The sequence below is a fragment of the Frieseomelitta varia genome, unplaced genomic scaffold (assembly GCF_011392965.1).
Source record: "Frieseomelitta varia isolate USP_RPSP 00005682 unplaced genomic scaffold, Fvar_1.2 scaffold_832, whole genome shotgun sequence".
NCBI lineage: Eukaryota > Metazoa > Arthropoda > Insecta > Hymenoptera > Apidae > Frieseomelitta > Frieseomelitta varia.
Window position 1 is genome coordinate 1 of NW_025110626.1, and position 15,367 is coordinate 15,367.

The 15,367-nt window shown below is 30.2% G+C and overlaps 1 protein-coding gene and 1 long non-coding RNA gene across 2 annotated transcripts; both read left to right on the plus strand.

Moving 5' to 3' along the window:
• The first annotated feature begins 8,554 nt into the window (after positions 1-8,554).
• Positions 8,555-10,908, plus strand: LOC122536412 (piggyBac transposable element-derived protein 4-like). Its single transcript, XM_043668770.1, has 2 exons — positions 8,555-8,989; positions 9,058-10,908. The coding sequence occupies exon 2, from the start codon at positions 9,081-9,083 to the stop codon at positions 10,803-10,805; it is 1,725 nt and encodes a 574-aa protein (XP_043524705.1). The 5' UTR covers positions 8,555-8,989; positions 9,058-9,080; the 3' UTR covers positions 10,806-10,908.
• A 2,150-nt stretch (positions 10,909-13,058) lies between these two features.
• On the plus strand, positions 13,059-14,659 carry LOC122536408. The gene is made up of 3 exons (XR_006308396.1): positions 13,059-13,534; positions 13,659-13,712; positions 13,802-14,659. It is a non-coding gene; the product is annotated as an uncharacterized LOC122536408 (long non-coding RNA).
• Positions 14,660-15,367: the final 708 nt, after the last annotated feature.

A 15,367-nucleotide genomic window follows, 5' to 3' on the forward strand; every position in this document is an offset into this window, starting at 1 on the left:
CTTCATTTACACTCAATTCAGTCATTGTATTTGTTGAGAATAAACGTATTTATTCTACATCACGTCTTCATTCATTAAAATATCTCTCCGGAGGCTGTAACAGGCACGACGAGAGAGCGACGAGCGAAGCGGACAGCAACTAACGTTCAACACGCCGAGCCAGCCGTAACAACTACTGTGTTGTTTTTTTCAGAGTTTACTGTATAAGTATGGAATTCAATGTTTTCTTTTTTGCATATAAATTTAAAATTATTAAAATCGTTCAAATTTATAAACATTATTTTCAATTTGTCTGAGACAAATTTAACTTGATAAGCATTATTGAATTTCTTTTTTAAGATAGCTTAATATGGTCGATGTTATGTATATTGATTATGTCGTATGGTGCCATGTATGTATATTAGTGGAGGTTTTGTGTTTGAGGCTTTGACGTTTGGTGGTTTGGAGTTAGATGTAGTGTTTCCGTGTGTTGTAGTGTTTCCCGTAAGGGTTTGATGTTTATCTTTTCGTTATCTGGTTCTGTTATTAGACTTTCAGCAAATATACTGAACCTATTTTTTGTGTGAATATCTGGATTTATAGTATCCATACCTTCGATTCTGATTGATCTTGGTAACCGGAGATGAATCGAGGGGCGATGTTGACCGTCTACGAGTGGCTATGATCTTTTTCCTGTTTTAGTTTTCTTTTTCCTGTTGTGGTCCATAATGTGGATTTATCCGCAATTAAGCTGGCCTGACTTGTGGTTGCTTCGTTCGTGTCCAGGTTTTCCTGAACTGGATGGTTTTCTAGGGATGATACTTTCAGCTGTTTGGTTTGATCATCCAATTTGAGACCGTGATTATCCTTGGAGCTTTGCCCCTTGAGCGTTGTTTGCTCCGAAAATATCTACTGTTTGATTTTTCTCGAATGCTAGCGGTCGTTAATACTGTGCTGTCTATCACTCAGTTTGTTGAACTACTGAAATTACTCTTAAAAATCTATACTCATATAACTCTGTCAAAATGCGATATAACTCGTATGCTCATGAATGATAACAATGTATGGCAAATGTGGCTTTTATACTTTTTCTCAGTGTCAGCATCAACCAATCGGCATCTAATATTCTAATATTAAACTCTCATTGGATAAACAAAAGAATCAGGTAGCCCTATCAGGTAGCGAAAACAGATTGTCATTTTACGTGGTAGGAAGATTCACGTTTAACGTTACTTTAAATTGGGATTATAATCTATATAAGAGTATTTTCAATACAATACAGTTAAATATCTTAAAATTTGTACATTCTTGTTAATACCTAGTATACTAGCAATGTATCAGTGCAGATTGTATAAGAATATTCGATTTTGATAGAAATCTGCAAGTGATTCCAAACGTTTGGCCGGCAGTGTACGTAGAAATAAAAAACCCTAGATAGCTAATCACTTCTCTCATTCGCTGATACATTATACAAGACGTACTATACAAGTTTGTATTTACATATGACAGTTTCGAACAATCAGCGTTCTTATATTTAGCACTGAATACGATGAATACACTGAATGTTAAAAATATGAGAGATCATACACATACGTAACTTGTGAATATTTAGCATTTTTTCTAACGCTTTTTTTTCATCATTATGCAGTAACATTCATGTTCAGAATTTAAATATGATGTTGAGATTCAGTAGTCGGAGGGTTAAATGACTGTGAAATAGCAATAATTCAAAATTTACGTAAGGAAAGATCTATTGCAAAAATTGCAAAAATTTTAAATCGCAGTCGCAAAGTAATATATAATCTTTTAAGAAACGAAGAAAAATATGGGAAAAAGAAAAGCACAAGATTTCCAAAAGTGATCTGTGATCGTCAGCGACGTGCAATTTATAGAATTGGGCCAAATTCTGCGAGTACTGCAAGAAAAATTGCAGCAGAAGCTGGCGTAAATACTAAAATACATAACGTATTATAAAAGAATGTAAGTATATACAACGCAAAAGAAACTACCGAAGCAGCATAAAGAAGCACGCTTACAATTTGCTGAAAAATTTATCCACTGGATGAAAAAAATGGCGAAAAGTAATTTTCAGTGATGAAAAGAGATTTACATTAGATGAACTGGATGGATATCGATCTTATTTTCATGATTTGCGTAAAGAACCACAGATTTTAAGTCATTGACAAGCAGGTGGTGGAAGAGTAATGGTGTGGGTTGGAATTGGATATTATGGAAACACAGAAATTAAGTTTATAAGTGGAAAAATGAAAAGTTCAAATTATATTACTGTAGTATCGGTTATCGATTATTATAATTAATCAGTAGTTATAATTTTAGTTATATTTAAATATAACAGATAGCCTATTTATTGATTATAGAGATCATTTTCATTAAATAAATATTATTTATATTATATTCCTAGATTACTTTAATAGATGAACAGTTGAAAAAACATGCAATAAAAATTGCGGGCACAAATTTTATTTTTCAACAAGATAATTCAAGTGTTCATACGGCAAGGATTGTGAAACAGTACTTTACACAGAAAAATATTCAAATTTTACAATGGCCCGCCAGATCATCAGATTTGAATATCATTGAGAATTGTTGGGCACAATTATCAGTATATGCTAAGGGAAGACCGTTCAGGAATTAAAAAATTGCATCGAGCAAAACTGGAGATCTTTAAGCCAAAAATTTGTTAAAAAATTATTTAAATCCTTACCAAACCGTTTATTAGCAGTAATACAAGCAAAAAGTGAAGCAACAAAATATTAAAATATATTTCTATAGATAATAAGTCGTTTAAGAGAAATGTGCTATCTTTTTGACGTACCGATTTTTCATTATTTTTCAATATTGTAAAATAAAATTTATTCTTTTCGTAATAAATATTTTAAAATATACTTATATAATTTGTTATTATTATGAGACACTACGAACATCAAAAGCAATGCAATATATTGTTTCAAAAATTAAAAAATCTTATATTTATACAGTGTGCTATATTTTTGTCACGGAGTATAACCAACACTTTCCAATAGAACAAGATATTGAACACAAATTAACCCATGTACAATCAACCTATCCACTTTCAGCTACACAACCATTCTGCTCCCTTAAAATAGTTAAATACATAATCAATCATCTCCCAAATAATAAAATACCAGGAACTGACAATATAACAACCACTAAACTCGAAAATAAACCTATTAGTCCAGTTATATTATATTTACAAAGCTTGCCTTAAAATTTTCTATTTTCCAACAGCTTGGAAAATAGCCAAAGTTATTCCTATTCCAGAACCAGGGAAATTCACTGCTAATATATCAAGTTATAGAATCAGCCTATCATCGCTCAGCCTATTAGACATCCTCGGCAAAATCCTAGAAAAAAATTATCCAGTACCAAATTCAAGAGCATATCAAAAAATAGACTTAATAATCCCACATTAATTCGGCTTTCGTCCAAACCACTCATCAATACAACAGTTGCAGCGAATCACCGAACACATCATCATAGAGAAAAACAAAAATCGTACAACACAACTCATACTTCTAGATTTAAATAAAGCTTTCGATTCCGTTTGGCACAAAGCCGTAATAACTGAACTCCATGATATAAAACTTCCTATGATTTTAATTAATATCATCAGTAACTATTTAAAAAATAGGAAATTCTACGTTTCCATAAATGGAACAAAATCCACGTACAAAGAAGTCGTAGCTGAGGTACCACAAGGATCCATCCTAAGACCGCTACTCTTCATACTTTATATAAATGATCTCCCGAAAACAACAAACACACACACAGCCATATTTGCCGACGACACAGCAATTTACGCTTCACCCTGAAGTCCAACGCAAGCCACAATCTACATCTAAAATAACTTAGATTTACTACAAAAATATTTCATAGATTGGAAATTAAAAATAAACCCCACAAATACATAAGCTATCTTATTCACCACTAAAAAAAACCTGACACTCACGACTATCAAAATTGCAGACCAAAATATTCCTTGGTCTCTCCCCACTAAATACCTCAGAGTCATCCTTGACTCAAAGATCACATGGGCAGCTGCTACAAATAAACGAACTAATTTAGCATATCCAGCCCTGCACAAATTTATCTCCCTTATATCAAAAAATAGCAGATTAAAAACAAATATTAAGCTCAATCTATATAAAATATGCGTTAGGCCAATTATTAACTTACGGATACCAAATTTGGGCACCGCCAACACACACATAAACAAAATTCAAAGGATGCAAAATAAGTTCTTGCGTATTATTTTAAACAAACCCTACGATATCCCTATTAAAACTTTACACCATATAGCAAACATATCAACCATTAAAGAATTCATACGGAACTCTCATCAAGGCGTACAACTTTAATCACCCAAATCCACTCATCAGAAGCACAGGAAACTACAAACATTCCACTCAAAATTAGGACAAAACTTCCGAAGCATGCATTAACAAACAGATAAATTACACAATAATACTCTATATCAAGATCACAGCTCTATATCAAGATCACAGCTCTATATCAAGCACAGCAGGTTTTTTGAAACTGTTTTCCTGCAACCCACACACACATGCATCACACAAACTAACTCTTTAATTCTTCAATTTAAACGCAGGTTATAGGGACACGTCACCGCAGGAACTGCAGCAAGAATAACTCAAGGAAAAAAAAAATTGTTGTCATTCTCGTTCACGAAGGCACTCAACTGAGATCAGCAGTTAAAATTGTATTCCAATATTTAAAAATGGCAAAAACGATACAGATTAGTGTAGAAACTAGAAATGCTATTATCACACTTAGAAAAGAAGATTATTCCTTGCGGAATATTGCAAGCAAATTGAAAATATCATACAAGGAAGTTCAGAGTATAGTAAAACGATTTGAGAGCTCTGGCTGTTTAAAAGACAAACCACGATCAAGAACACCCAGGATAACGTCGAAGGCTGAAGATATTAGAATAGAGATTATTTGCAAACAGAACAGACGGCTAACGGCCTCACAAATTCGTGCAGATCTTAATCATAGTAGATCGACTCCAGTATCTCTGACCACAGTGAAAAGACGACTAAGAGCTGGTGGTTTAAACAACTGCATAGCTGTCAGGAAACCATTGCTTTCATCAAAAAATTGCAAAATGCGATTGGATTGGGCAAAAAGTCACGAAAATTGGACATTTGAGGACTAGAGCAGAGTCCTTTAGACTGACGAATCCAAGTTTGAAGTATTTGAGTCGCACCAAAAAATATTTGTCCGTCGATCTGTAGGACAAAAAATGTTGGCAGAATATATTGTACCGACTGTCAACATGGTGGAGGCTCAGTTATGGTGTGGGGATGTTTTTTGACCGTTGGAGTAGGAGAACTGATAAAAGTAGAGAATACAATGAGAAAGAAGGACTATAAGCATATACTTGAACAACATGCCGTACTATCAGGTTGCCATTTAATAGGTAGAAATTTTATTATGCAGCAGGATAACGACCCTAAGCATTCATATAAATTGTATAAAGAGTACGGTTTTTTTTGCAAAAAAAAAAAAAAAAAAACAGAGCGGGTTCTGAAGAACATGAGATGGCCATCACAGTCACCAGATTTGAACCCAATTAAACTTTTATGGGAAGAGTTCGATAGGAATATCCGATTCCACTGCCCAACATCGAAGGAACACTTTTGGCAAATACTACAAGAGGCGTGGAAGAATATAAAATTAGAAACAATTAAAAAACTCATTGCCAAGATGCCTAGAATACCAGGCAGTCATTAGAAACAGCTTTTTCGATGAAAGGGCGATTTAAGAAAAGTATCTTATTTAAGAAAAGTATTTCTTTATGAAAAAAATGAAAGAAAATGCAAAAAGTGTTATTTACTAAAACGTTTTGATAAATAAAGTATCTTCAGTTCCTATAAAAATGTGTAACTTTTCTTTAATATATCCTGTTTTCCTTAAAACTCGTAGTAATTCCAAATTTTTGGCCGGTAGTGTATGTTCAGAATTTAAACGTAGATCGCTAATGTGCGTGGTATTACATTGAATTTTAATCTTTTCAATAAAGAGAAAGAAATACTTAATGGAAATATGAACATAGAAATATTGTATTTTAAAAATATATTCATACTATCCCACTGATAATTGATTATTAAAATAATTAATTATTTTTATAAATTTTTTTCTTAATATTTTTACTTACAGATTATGAAGTCATTTGCATCGTTCAAATAACATTTTACAAAATCTTTCACTCCTTGTGTAGTTTCGATTGGTTGAAATAAACCTTGAAGAATAGTTTGATCTGAAAATTGTATATGAATTATTGATATTTGTTTAATTGATATTCTGATATTCGCTCTTCTTTACTGGATTGTCGAACATTTGTTAAAAGTGATGCTTCTTCTAGTTCTTTTCTATAATGTTTAACAACTCTAATGATATTTTTGCACAGTCAATTGTTAGATCGTAAAAATCACCTGGTAGTTTATCTCTAAACATTTTTTGAATTGCAGCTTGATTGAATATCAAAGCATTTCTTTCACCTAACTATAGTGAGAAGAGAGTTTTTATATGTTACATACAAAGAAGTATTTAAATATATACTATGTAATTTTGTATTATTCAAGTTATCTGTTTCATGTTTCTTGCATGGCTGCACTAAAATTTGGCTTATCTGTGATAATTAATGATACTATATTAGTTTCTTTTTCTCTTTCTGTTATTATTCTTTTTTCTTTGTCCTGATCATATTTCTAATCCTTCTGATTTTTATATTTTCTGTTCAAAAAATGTTTTATCAGTATCTGTTGCTGCTTTAGAATTTCCTTCATATATATTTAAGTTTTTACTAACTTTAATCATTACTATTGCCAATTTTCCTTACAACTATTGTCAACTTATCTACAACTTTAACATTATCTACGGTTTAGGCTCATTTCTGTATTAACCATAATATAGCTTTACCTAATAACTTCAAAATGATACTTTTTAAAGCTTCTGATCTAACAATCCAAAATAGATTTTGTATAATGTAAAATGAATCTTAAATTTTATTTCAATTTTATAATTATTTATATACTGCATAATTAATAAAATGTGGTACTTTACAATATCGTAAAATTATTACAGAACACAAACTATAAAGTAAAAAAAAAATGATTTTAATATATTAAAATAATTACAAATGAACAATTTTGCTTTGTAATTGTTATATTAAGTATAAAATTTAATTACTTAATTACTTATAAAACATATTTACTTAATTACTTATAAAACATATTATAAAACATATTTAATAAAAAAATTAATTCAAGTAATGCTTTTAAAAAATTTTAATCGAAACCTTTTTGTTTTAAATCAAAATTTTAATCAATTCTAATGTTTTTGTAGAGCCATAGACTATAGTTTCAAAAATGCTTACATATGATTTTCTTATTTCAATAATTACAAATAAAATAATAATAATATTATTTTAATGATATTAAAAAGTCCACAACCATGTTTCTTCTTTTCTTGTTTTTTCCTTTTTCAGCATTACATCGTACTATTAAAGTGTTACATATGAAACGTCCGATTTTCACAGTCGTGTAAAATTATTTAGAATATAACCGAAAATAATATTTATTACTAGTCTATTTAAAACTTAACCCTTGAATTTTTATATATCAATTTTATATTCAGTTTAGCAAACAAAAAGGATTTATAATATTTTAAACAAATGTTTAACGTCAAATTAATACCAACAAGAATTTTTCCATGTTGGAATATTTTTCAATTTTTGAAAAACGTAAATGAAAGAATGCAGCAAGGTTAAAACCAACTAAACAATATAATTTTTGTTTGAACGATTATTTTATTACAAAAAAACAAATTATGCACCGAAATGATCTATGGACCAGTACTGAATTTAAATACATTTTTTAGGAACCTTCGTAGATTGCTCTAATACAGTAAAAGCTGATGATAATACTAATATTGAAAGATTCTAAAGAATTGCTTTAAGAGAAAAAAGAATCTGCCATTGATGAACAACGATCAACTAAAGATTTTAATTGTAATAATTATAAATTTGTTTCACAATAGTTAAAATGTATTGAATATAATGAATTAATGTTATTTTCATTATATTTTTACTATTATAAATGAATTAATATTGATTAATATTATTTTCAAGAAAGGTATAAACTAAGTGGAAATTAAAAGTTTTATAAAGAATTCAGTCATTTCGTTTACAACGATCTAATAATTTATTTTGTGTCTCATATTCTTAATCTTAATATTATTAAGGTCTATTTACTATCAATATTTAACGCATTGATTGCTATAGTAATCACTGGTGACTAGTATTTTTATTATAAATATTTTAGAATAATTTAAATGTAGCGGCTATAGTACATCATACAAAGATATAAAAATCACCAATCGCAAGTGAATACAGCGCACCTACGGATCGATGGCGATCACCAGGTTAAGCGCACGTAGCGTGTGGATCAGCTTTAGGATAGGTACCGTTTCCATGTCTAATGATGTTAAATATGGATGAGTTTAGGAAAGGAAGGATAGGGAAAGGTAGGGAGAAAGGTGGAGAGAGTTGCGTTGTCCGAGTCGCTGTCTGCACTCATCAGTGGGACCGATGACCCCGTATCACAGATGCTTGTTATTGTTATGAACTAATTAAGGCTGGGCGGTTACCCATCCCAGCGGTGTTCCACCCGCACATTGTATGCTTAACATCGGTTATCGTTTGGATCCGGTGCTAACAATAAGCTTACATCCACTTGCGGTTTGTGGTAGTCAAGTGTTCGGAACTGGTGAGGATGCGTAGGCCGTTACAACCCTTTAATTACTGTTGGCGCTTAAATGCGCTTTAAACAATTACTCTTATGATACGGTAGGCGTCTGTACTTTGATCCGATGACACGAGAGGCGCCTATAGGCGTCTAGAAAATTTTATCTTCTATAATTCCAGCAAATCTCATTTGAACTAGATGTAAGTGAATGCTAACAATTACATATTCCATTAGTCATATATTATTTAAATATGTTTTTTTTTTACAGTTATTCTTTTTTATATCTTTAAAATGAAAAATTGGGATAATGAAATGGTCAGAAAAAATACATGCAAACATGACACAAGTGATTCATGTTCTGATTCTGAGGAAACAAGTGATTTTGAAATGCCTATTCCTTTTTACAAGCGTATAATTAAAAAACGTCGTGTTTTAACGGAATCAGAATCAGATTCATCAGATTCATTAGAATCAGAAGAGAATAAGACAGAAGTTACATCAAAGCAAAAGAAACGTGAAAATACATTTTCCTGGACACAGGGAGATTTCCAACCTGTAATTCACGAATTTGATGACAAAAATAGTGGAATTAAAGCAAGTGTAAACAGGCAATCATCTATTCTCGATATTTTTCAAATTTTCTTTTCGGAAGAACTTATAGAATTCATTGTCGAACAAAGTAACAAATATTATGAAAATGATACAAGAGGCGATGTATATAATTCTAATGTAACTACTGTTTCCGAAATGTATAATTTTTTGGCAGTTAGCATGCTAATGGCACGAATACATAAGACATCTTTATCAGAATATTGGAGTAAGGATAAGCTTATAAGAACAGAATCATTTGGAGAAATAATGTCAAGGGATCGATATACATTATTATTAAAAATCCTGCATTTTTGTGACAATAATAATGAAAATTACGATCCAATTATAAAAATACGCCATATTCTTGAAAAATTAAAAACATCTTTTAAAACTGCATTTTATCCATATGAAAAATTATGTATAGATGAAAGCTTGTTGTTGTTCAAAGGAAGATGTTATTTCAAACAATGTGTACCATCAAAAAGAAGCAGGTTTGAGATTAAATCCTTTGTCTTGTGTGATAACAAGACAGGCTATATTCAAGATTTAATTGTATATTCCGGGGCAAACATGATGTCTGAAGATATAGCATCAAAATCAATAGGAAAGTCCGGACAGATAGTAATGACACTTCTTGAACCATATCTTGGGAAAGGTCACACACTTGTGACTGATAATTGGTACAGCAGTCCCAGTTTATTCCTAGAGTTACATAAAAACTTAACCAATGCATATGGAACGGTAAGAAAAAACAAGTTAGGTATACCGGAATTGAATAAAAATATAAACGAAGGAGAATACATATTTTGTTCAACAAAAAATGTATTAGCATTGAAATGGATGGATAAAAGGGAAGTGTGGATGATTTCCACCTATCATTGTCCCAATATGATTGATACAAACAAGATACATTACCAAACAAAAGAAAAAATAATCAAACCACAATGTATAATTGATTACAATAAAACAATGAGAGCGGTTGACAAAGTTGACCAGATTTTATATACTCTGAATTATACCAGAAAAGGTTTAGAATGGTACAAGAAATTTTTCTTTCATTTATTTGATTTAGCTGTGTATAATACATTTATTTTATATAACTGTGTAACTGGAAGAAACTTATCTTTTAGTAAATTTCATTTATATTTAATAAAACAAATTTTACGAAAATACAGCTCAGGTAGAACACATACATGTAAATCAAAAGGTAAAAGTATTGATAATGAGCCTTTTCGTTTGACGCAAATGCATTTTCCTTCTCCATATGTAAACAATGCAGCAATTCGGAAAAACGCAAGGCGCAAATGTATAGTGTGTAGAAAACATGATAGAAGAAGTGAGACACATTACGAGTGTAAGAAATGTGATGTAGGATTATGTATTTATCCATGTTTCGAAATGTACCACACTTTACTAGATTACTAGGTATATTGTGAAAAAAAGCGTAATATTAATGTTAAATTTTTAGTATGTGCAATAACAATTCAATGCAGAATACAATTAAATAAATAATATTAGTTTAATGTAACGGAATTCAGTGTTTTGATTATTTTAATATACTTTCTCAGAAATGCATGCCTAACGAAACATTTCGCCGTTCTCAGTGTAGATCGCGACTGAATTCCTACCGTATGGTACAGCTGGTACGTCTCAAAGTGCCATAGTCAAAGGATTAACAAGCGTCTGGGATCGCCGCCATCAACTCCATCGATGAGTGTGGTGGCGACTTCAAGACGAAACGCATGATCTTTTACCACCGACGAGATATATGAATATTTATATATGTACCCTGTGCTTTTACTATCTTTACCCTACCTCACCGACATTCAATTCACAGCCAACACCACAAACACCTGTCATACTCGCGAACCAACAAAAATAACGTGAATATATTGACAGAAAAATTTTAAAAACATACGTAAATAATTAAATAGATAGTGCTGTAAAATGAAAAATGAACTTTCATTGCATTTTTATGATAACATTGAATTCCGATATTTAATGTGCATAGGTAAAACATAAATTTCGCATAATTAACGTGTTAACGTATATTGATTTAAAAAATATACTGTAATATATATTAAATATAAATTATCACATATTATATATATATATATATATATATATATATATATATATATATATATATATTTTTTTTTTTTGTATAATACTTTTATCATATGTTATAGTTTCATTATGGTTTTTATTCACTTAACAGTTTTACACATTAAAATTGAAGGCTCTTCTAATTCAATTAATTCAAAAATAAATATTTATAATATTATTTTTCATTCTTGTTTCTCAATTAAAGACTTACCATTATTTTAATTTTTTTAATTTTCAAAATCTTTATATATTAATAAATCCAGATAATTTTAAAATAGCTTATATAACTTTGTAATTACTCCATTTTATATTAAATATGAACGATATTTTCTTTTTGTTCATTTAATTTTACGAACAATTGAAATAAATTTGGATGTGTAATTATATCATTATATCAATCTTCATTTCACAAGAAGAAATATAAAATCTCCTAACGAGATCAGATACTACTTTTAAACAACATTATGAAATAATTACAATAGAACCTCCCATATCCAAAGTAATGAAGAAACAAAAGTAATTAAATTTTCAGATAATAAAACACTTTTCTGGCATTAAATATTTAAAGTGTTATATTTGTTTAGTTTTTTAGCATAAGATATATACATCATTTTTGTGTTTTAATCTATCTTTTAAACTTTCATTTCATTGTAAAAAGACATCCCCATTATTTTTATTTGTTGTTTGTAGAAAAACTTTATCACATAAATGAAAGATTGATTTATCAAACATAATCTGATATAAATCAAACATAATCTGTTATATTTATGTTTCATTGATATTATTTTTTTCTTTTTTTTTGTTGTTAAAATTTTGTATCTCGTATTTCGTAAATTCTTTTCCTAATTATAGAAAACGCGTCAGACGTATGATAGATATGTATATAAATTAAAATAAGAAATACATATCAAATAAAAAAATACTTTTAAAAATATTATTTTAAAAATATTTTATATATATGTAAAATAAAATAGAATAAGAAAATCCAATATTGGTAAATACTCTATTTGGATATTCGAATAAAAGAGATTCAGATATACATATGTATACATACATATAAAACAAATTAGAATAAGAAAAAATATTCATTAGTGATACAGATGATGAAATACAGCGATATAAAAAAATCTAATAAAATCTAATAAAATCTAATAAGATCTAATAAAATTCAAGTCTACAGTAGACTCGTTTTATGGGAAAAATCGATTTTGGAGTTTTGCAATTAAATTCAATTTTTTAAAGTAGCATCATTGATTAATAGGACCTGAATGATAATAAATTATGTAATAATATTAGGGGTACCCGAAATTTCGGGTTCGGGTCGGGTTCACACAAAGTCGGGCGGGCTCGGGCGGGTAGCCCGATGATTTCGGGTAGTCCGACGATTTCGGATCAAGTTGGAAAAAGTTCAAGGGGGATAGAATTAGAATTGAGCATTACTGAATAAAATTTTATTCGAATACCGTTTCGAATAAATTCTTCTACCCACACACCCCTAAATAATATAATTATATTAAATGGGTCCAAGTTGTAAGAAATTTATTTTATTATCATACCTGCCTAATTTCTAAATAGAAAATAATCTTTGTTAGCGCAAGAATGTATCTAACATTGCTGAACGCTGTTATGAGCTAGACAATAGTTGTTCACCTTGTTTGACAATTCAAATGCAAAAATGTTATGTATTAAAAAAAATTCACGAACACTGACCGTCGTTGTTGACCATTCGTCTATGTCAGGACGGTCGCGAGCCTGTTTATTGATATTAAAACCATTTTCAACTAGAAAACATTTAGAAACGTTTGGAACAATCGGCGTTGCCAGACAAATCTGATTGGCTAACAATAAGACGAACTAGCCAGGTTAAACAAAAACTCGCGGGCAGCCAAATGAGCAGAATCAGTAGAATCCGTCAGTAAAAATGCCATGAGCCAAAGGAAAGTTTTACAATACATGAGATTATGGCTGCAAATAAAAATGTTATAGTACTTGTGCCAAATGGTCGTCGACAAAATGTTGGAGTAGCTCCAAACACTACAATACTACAAGTAAACAATAAAAATATAAGAAAATTATATAATTATATTATATTTATAAAAATATAATAAAATTATATATGTAAAATATAAGAAAATATTATTACATCGATGTTAAATAACATATTTTTTACAGATACTTGAGAAAATGTATCAGAAATATGGATATAACAGATGATTTTGATCTCAAGTAAATATTATCATAAAAATATTGTCGTAAAGCATAAGAATAAAACGTTTTAATTAAATTTTTTTTTTTATTTTACAATCGTGTATTAGATCCTAATGCTATATCAAGATTTGCTGAATTGACAAATAATGCGCAATTAGAAATGGTATCTTATACAGAAATACGTTCCATTTCTATTATTACGATATACAGTTAGAAAATAGGGAAAAATTGATGATTAAAGTTACATTGTGACGGACAGACAACAGTAAAGATTCATCGAAGGACAAGCTAGAGAACCTTCCCAGGAGTCCACATTTTATTGATGCGTCCAGAACGTGGCCACGCGAAGAGGTCAATTTGCAGTTCGCAGCCTCCTGGAACTAGAAGCCATCAAGAAAGATCAATGGACAAGGAATGAAGTCTAGAAGGAATGAAATCTGCTCGATTGCAGCATCATCAATCTCCCCATTCTCTACATGAATTGATTTACATTGCCTCTCAGCTTGCGTGATCGGTTGCACACGACGGAAAATCAGGCGAAAGCATTAGTGGTCGAGCGCGATTCTTTGGTAATAATGTTATTGAATATGACTTTTTAATTTTTTGAGAACTATGATGATTTTAATTGTGATTTGCTAGTGATTTTGGATCATCGTATCGTTGTTGCAATTTTGACCACGTCAGCTTATTCATATTAGGCTGTCACGATATTTAGGCTAGCCTCTCTTTATCGCGATTGGATTAACCGGATTGTTTTCGCATTAAACAATTAGCGCAATGTTCAAGAAATTTCGATAAATCCTGAAAAATGGATCTTTCTTCAGTGATTATTAGACTATCTTGTTGTCGAATGGAAGCGGCTCACAGTGAGCCATATCGAGAATTTATGCGACATTTTTGAATAACTTTTGACTTATAAAAGATACACACATACAAAATTTCACACAAATATTTATAATATTCCTTTCCACAACATACAACATGACATATTTCATGTTTGTTAATCACTTTTAAACAAATTTGTAAGATTATTTGTATATTCCGTTTAATATATTTTTTTAATTAATTTAGATCATATCTCGATAAAACTTTTAATTTTAGTTATTCTATTAAGCATAAGAGAATGAAATATTAAAACTTACGCTATACAACTCTTACTTTTCTTTTATTTATGTCAATATCTACATCTAATTCTTAATGTTTCTTTTTTTTTTTATTTCTTGATCTTATTCTTAATGCAGACATGTATGTCCGATGTTAGAAGTAGTGTGTGAAGTATATTTTGATTTGTGTCAATCCTTGATATTTTTCTGCTATTTTTAGATCTATATTTTTTGCAATCTAGTTTTCTGTGCTTCTTTGGATAATTTTCTAATAGAAAGCAATGCATTTCTCATTATAGTTGCTCGATGAATAAGTAATTTGTGATCAGAAACTGACATATCACCCATAATTGAAGACAAAATACTCTGCAGTTTCCAAATCATAATTTTGAAATTTTTTCGAATTTATGCTATATTGTGATTACTGAAATTACTTAAAGGATGATATTGAATCGTTTTATCGAATTGATACTGTTCTAACTGAATACAGTCTAGGACTCTTGAGACCCTTTGTTCGGAGAAGCACCGTCGAGCAATCCACCGGATTTCGTGGCTACAGCGAGTGAGGAC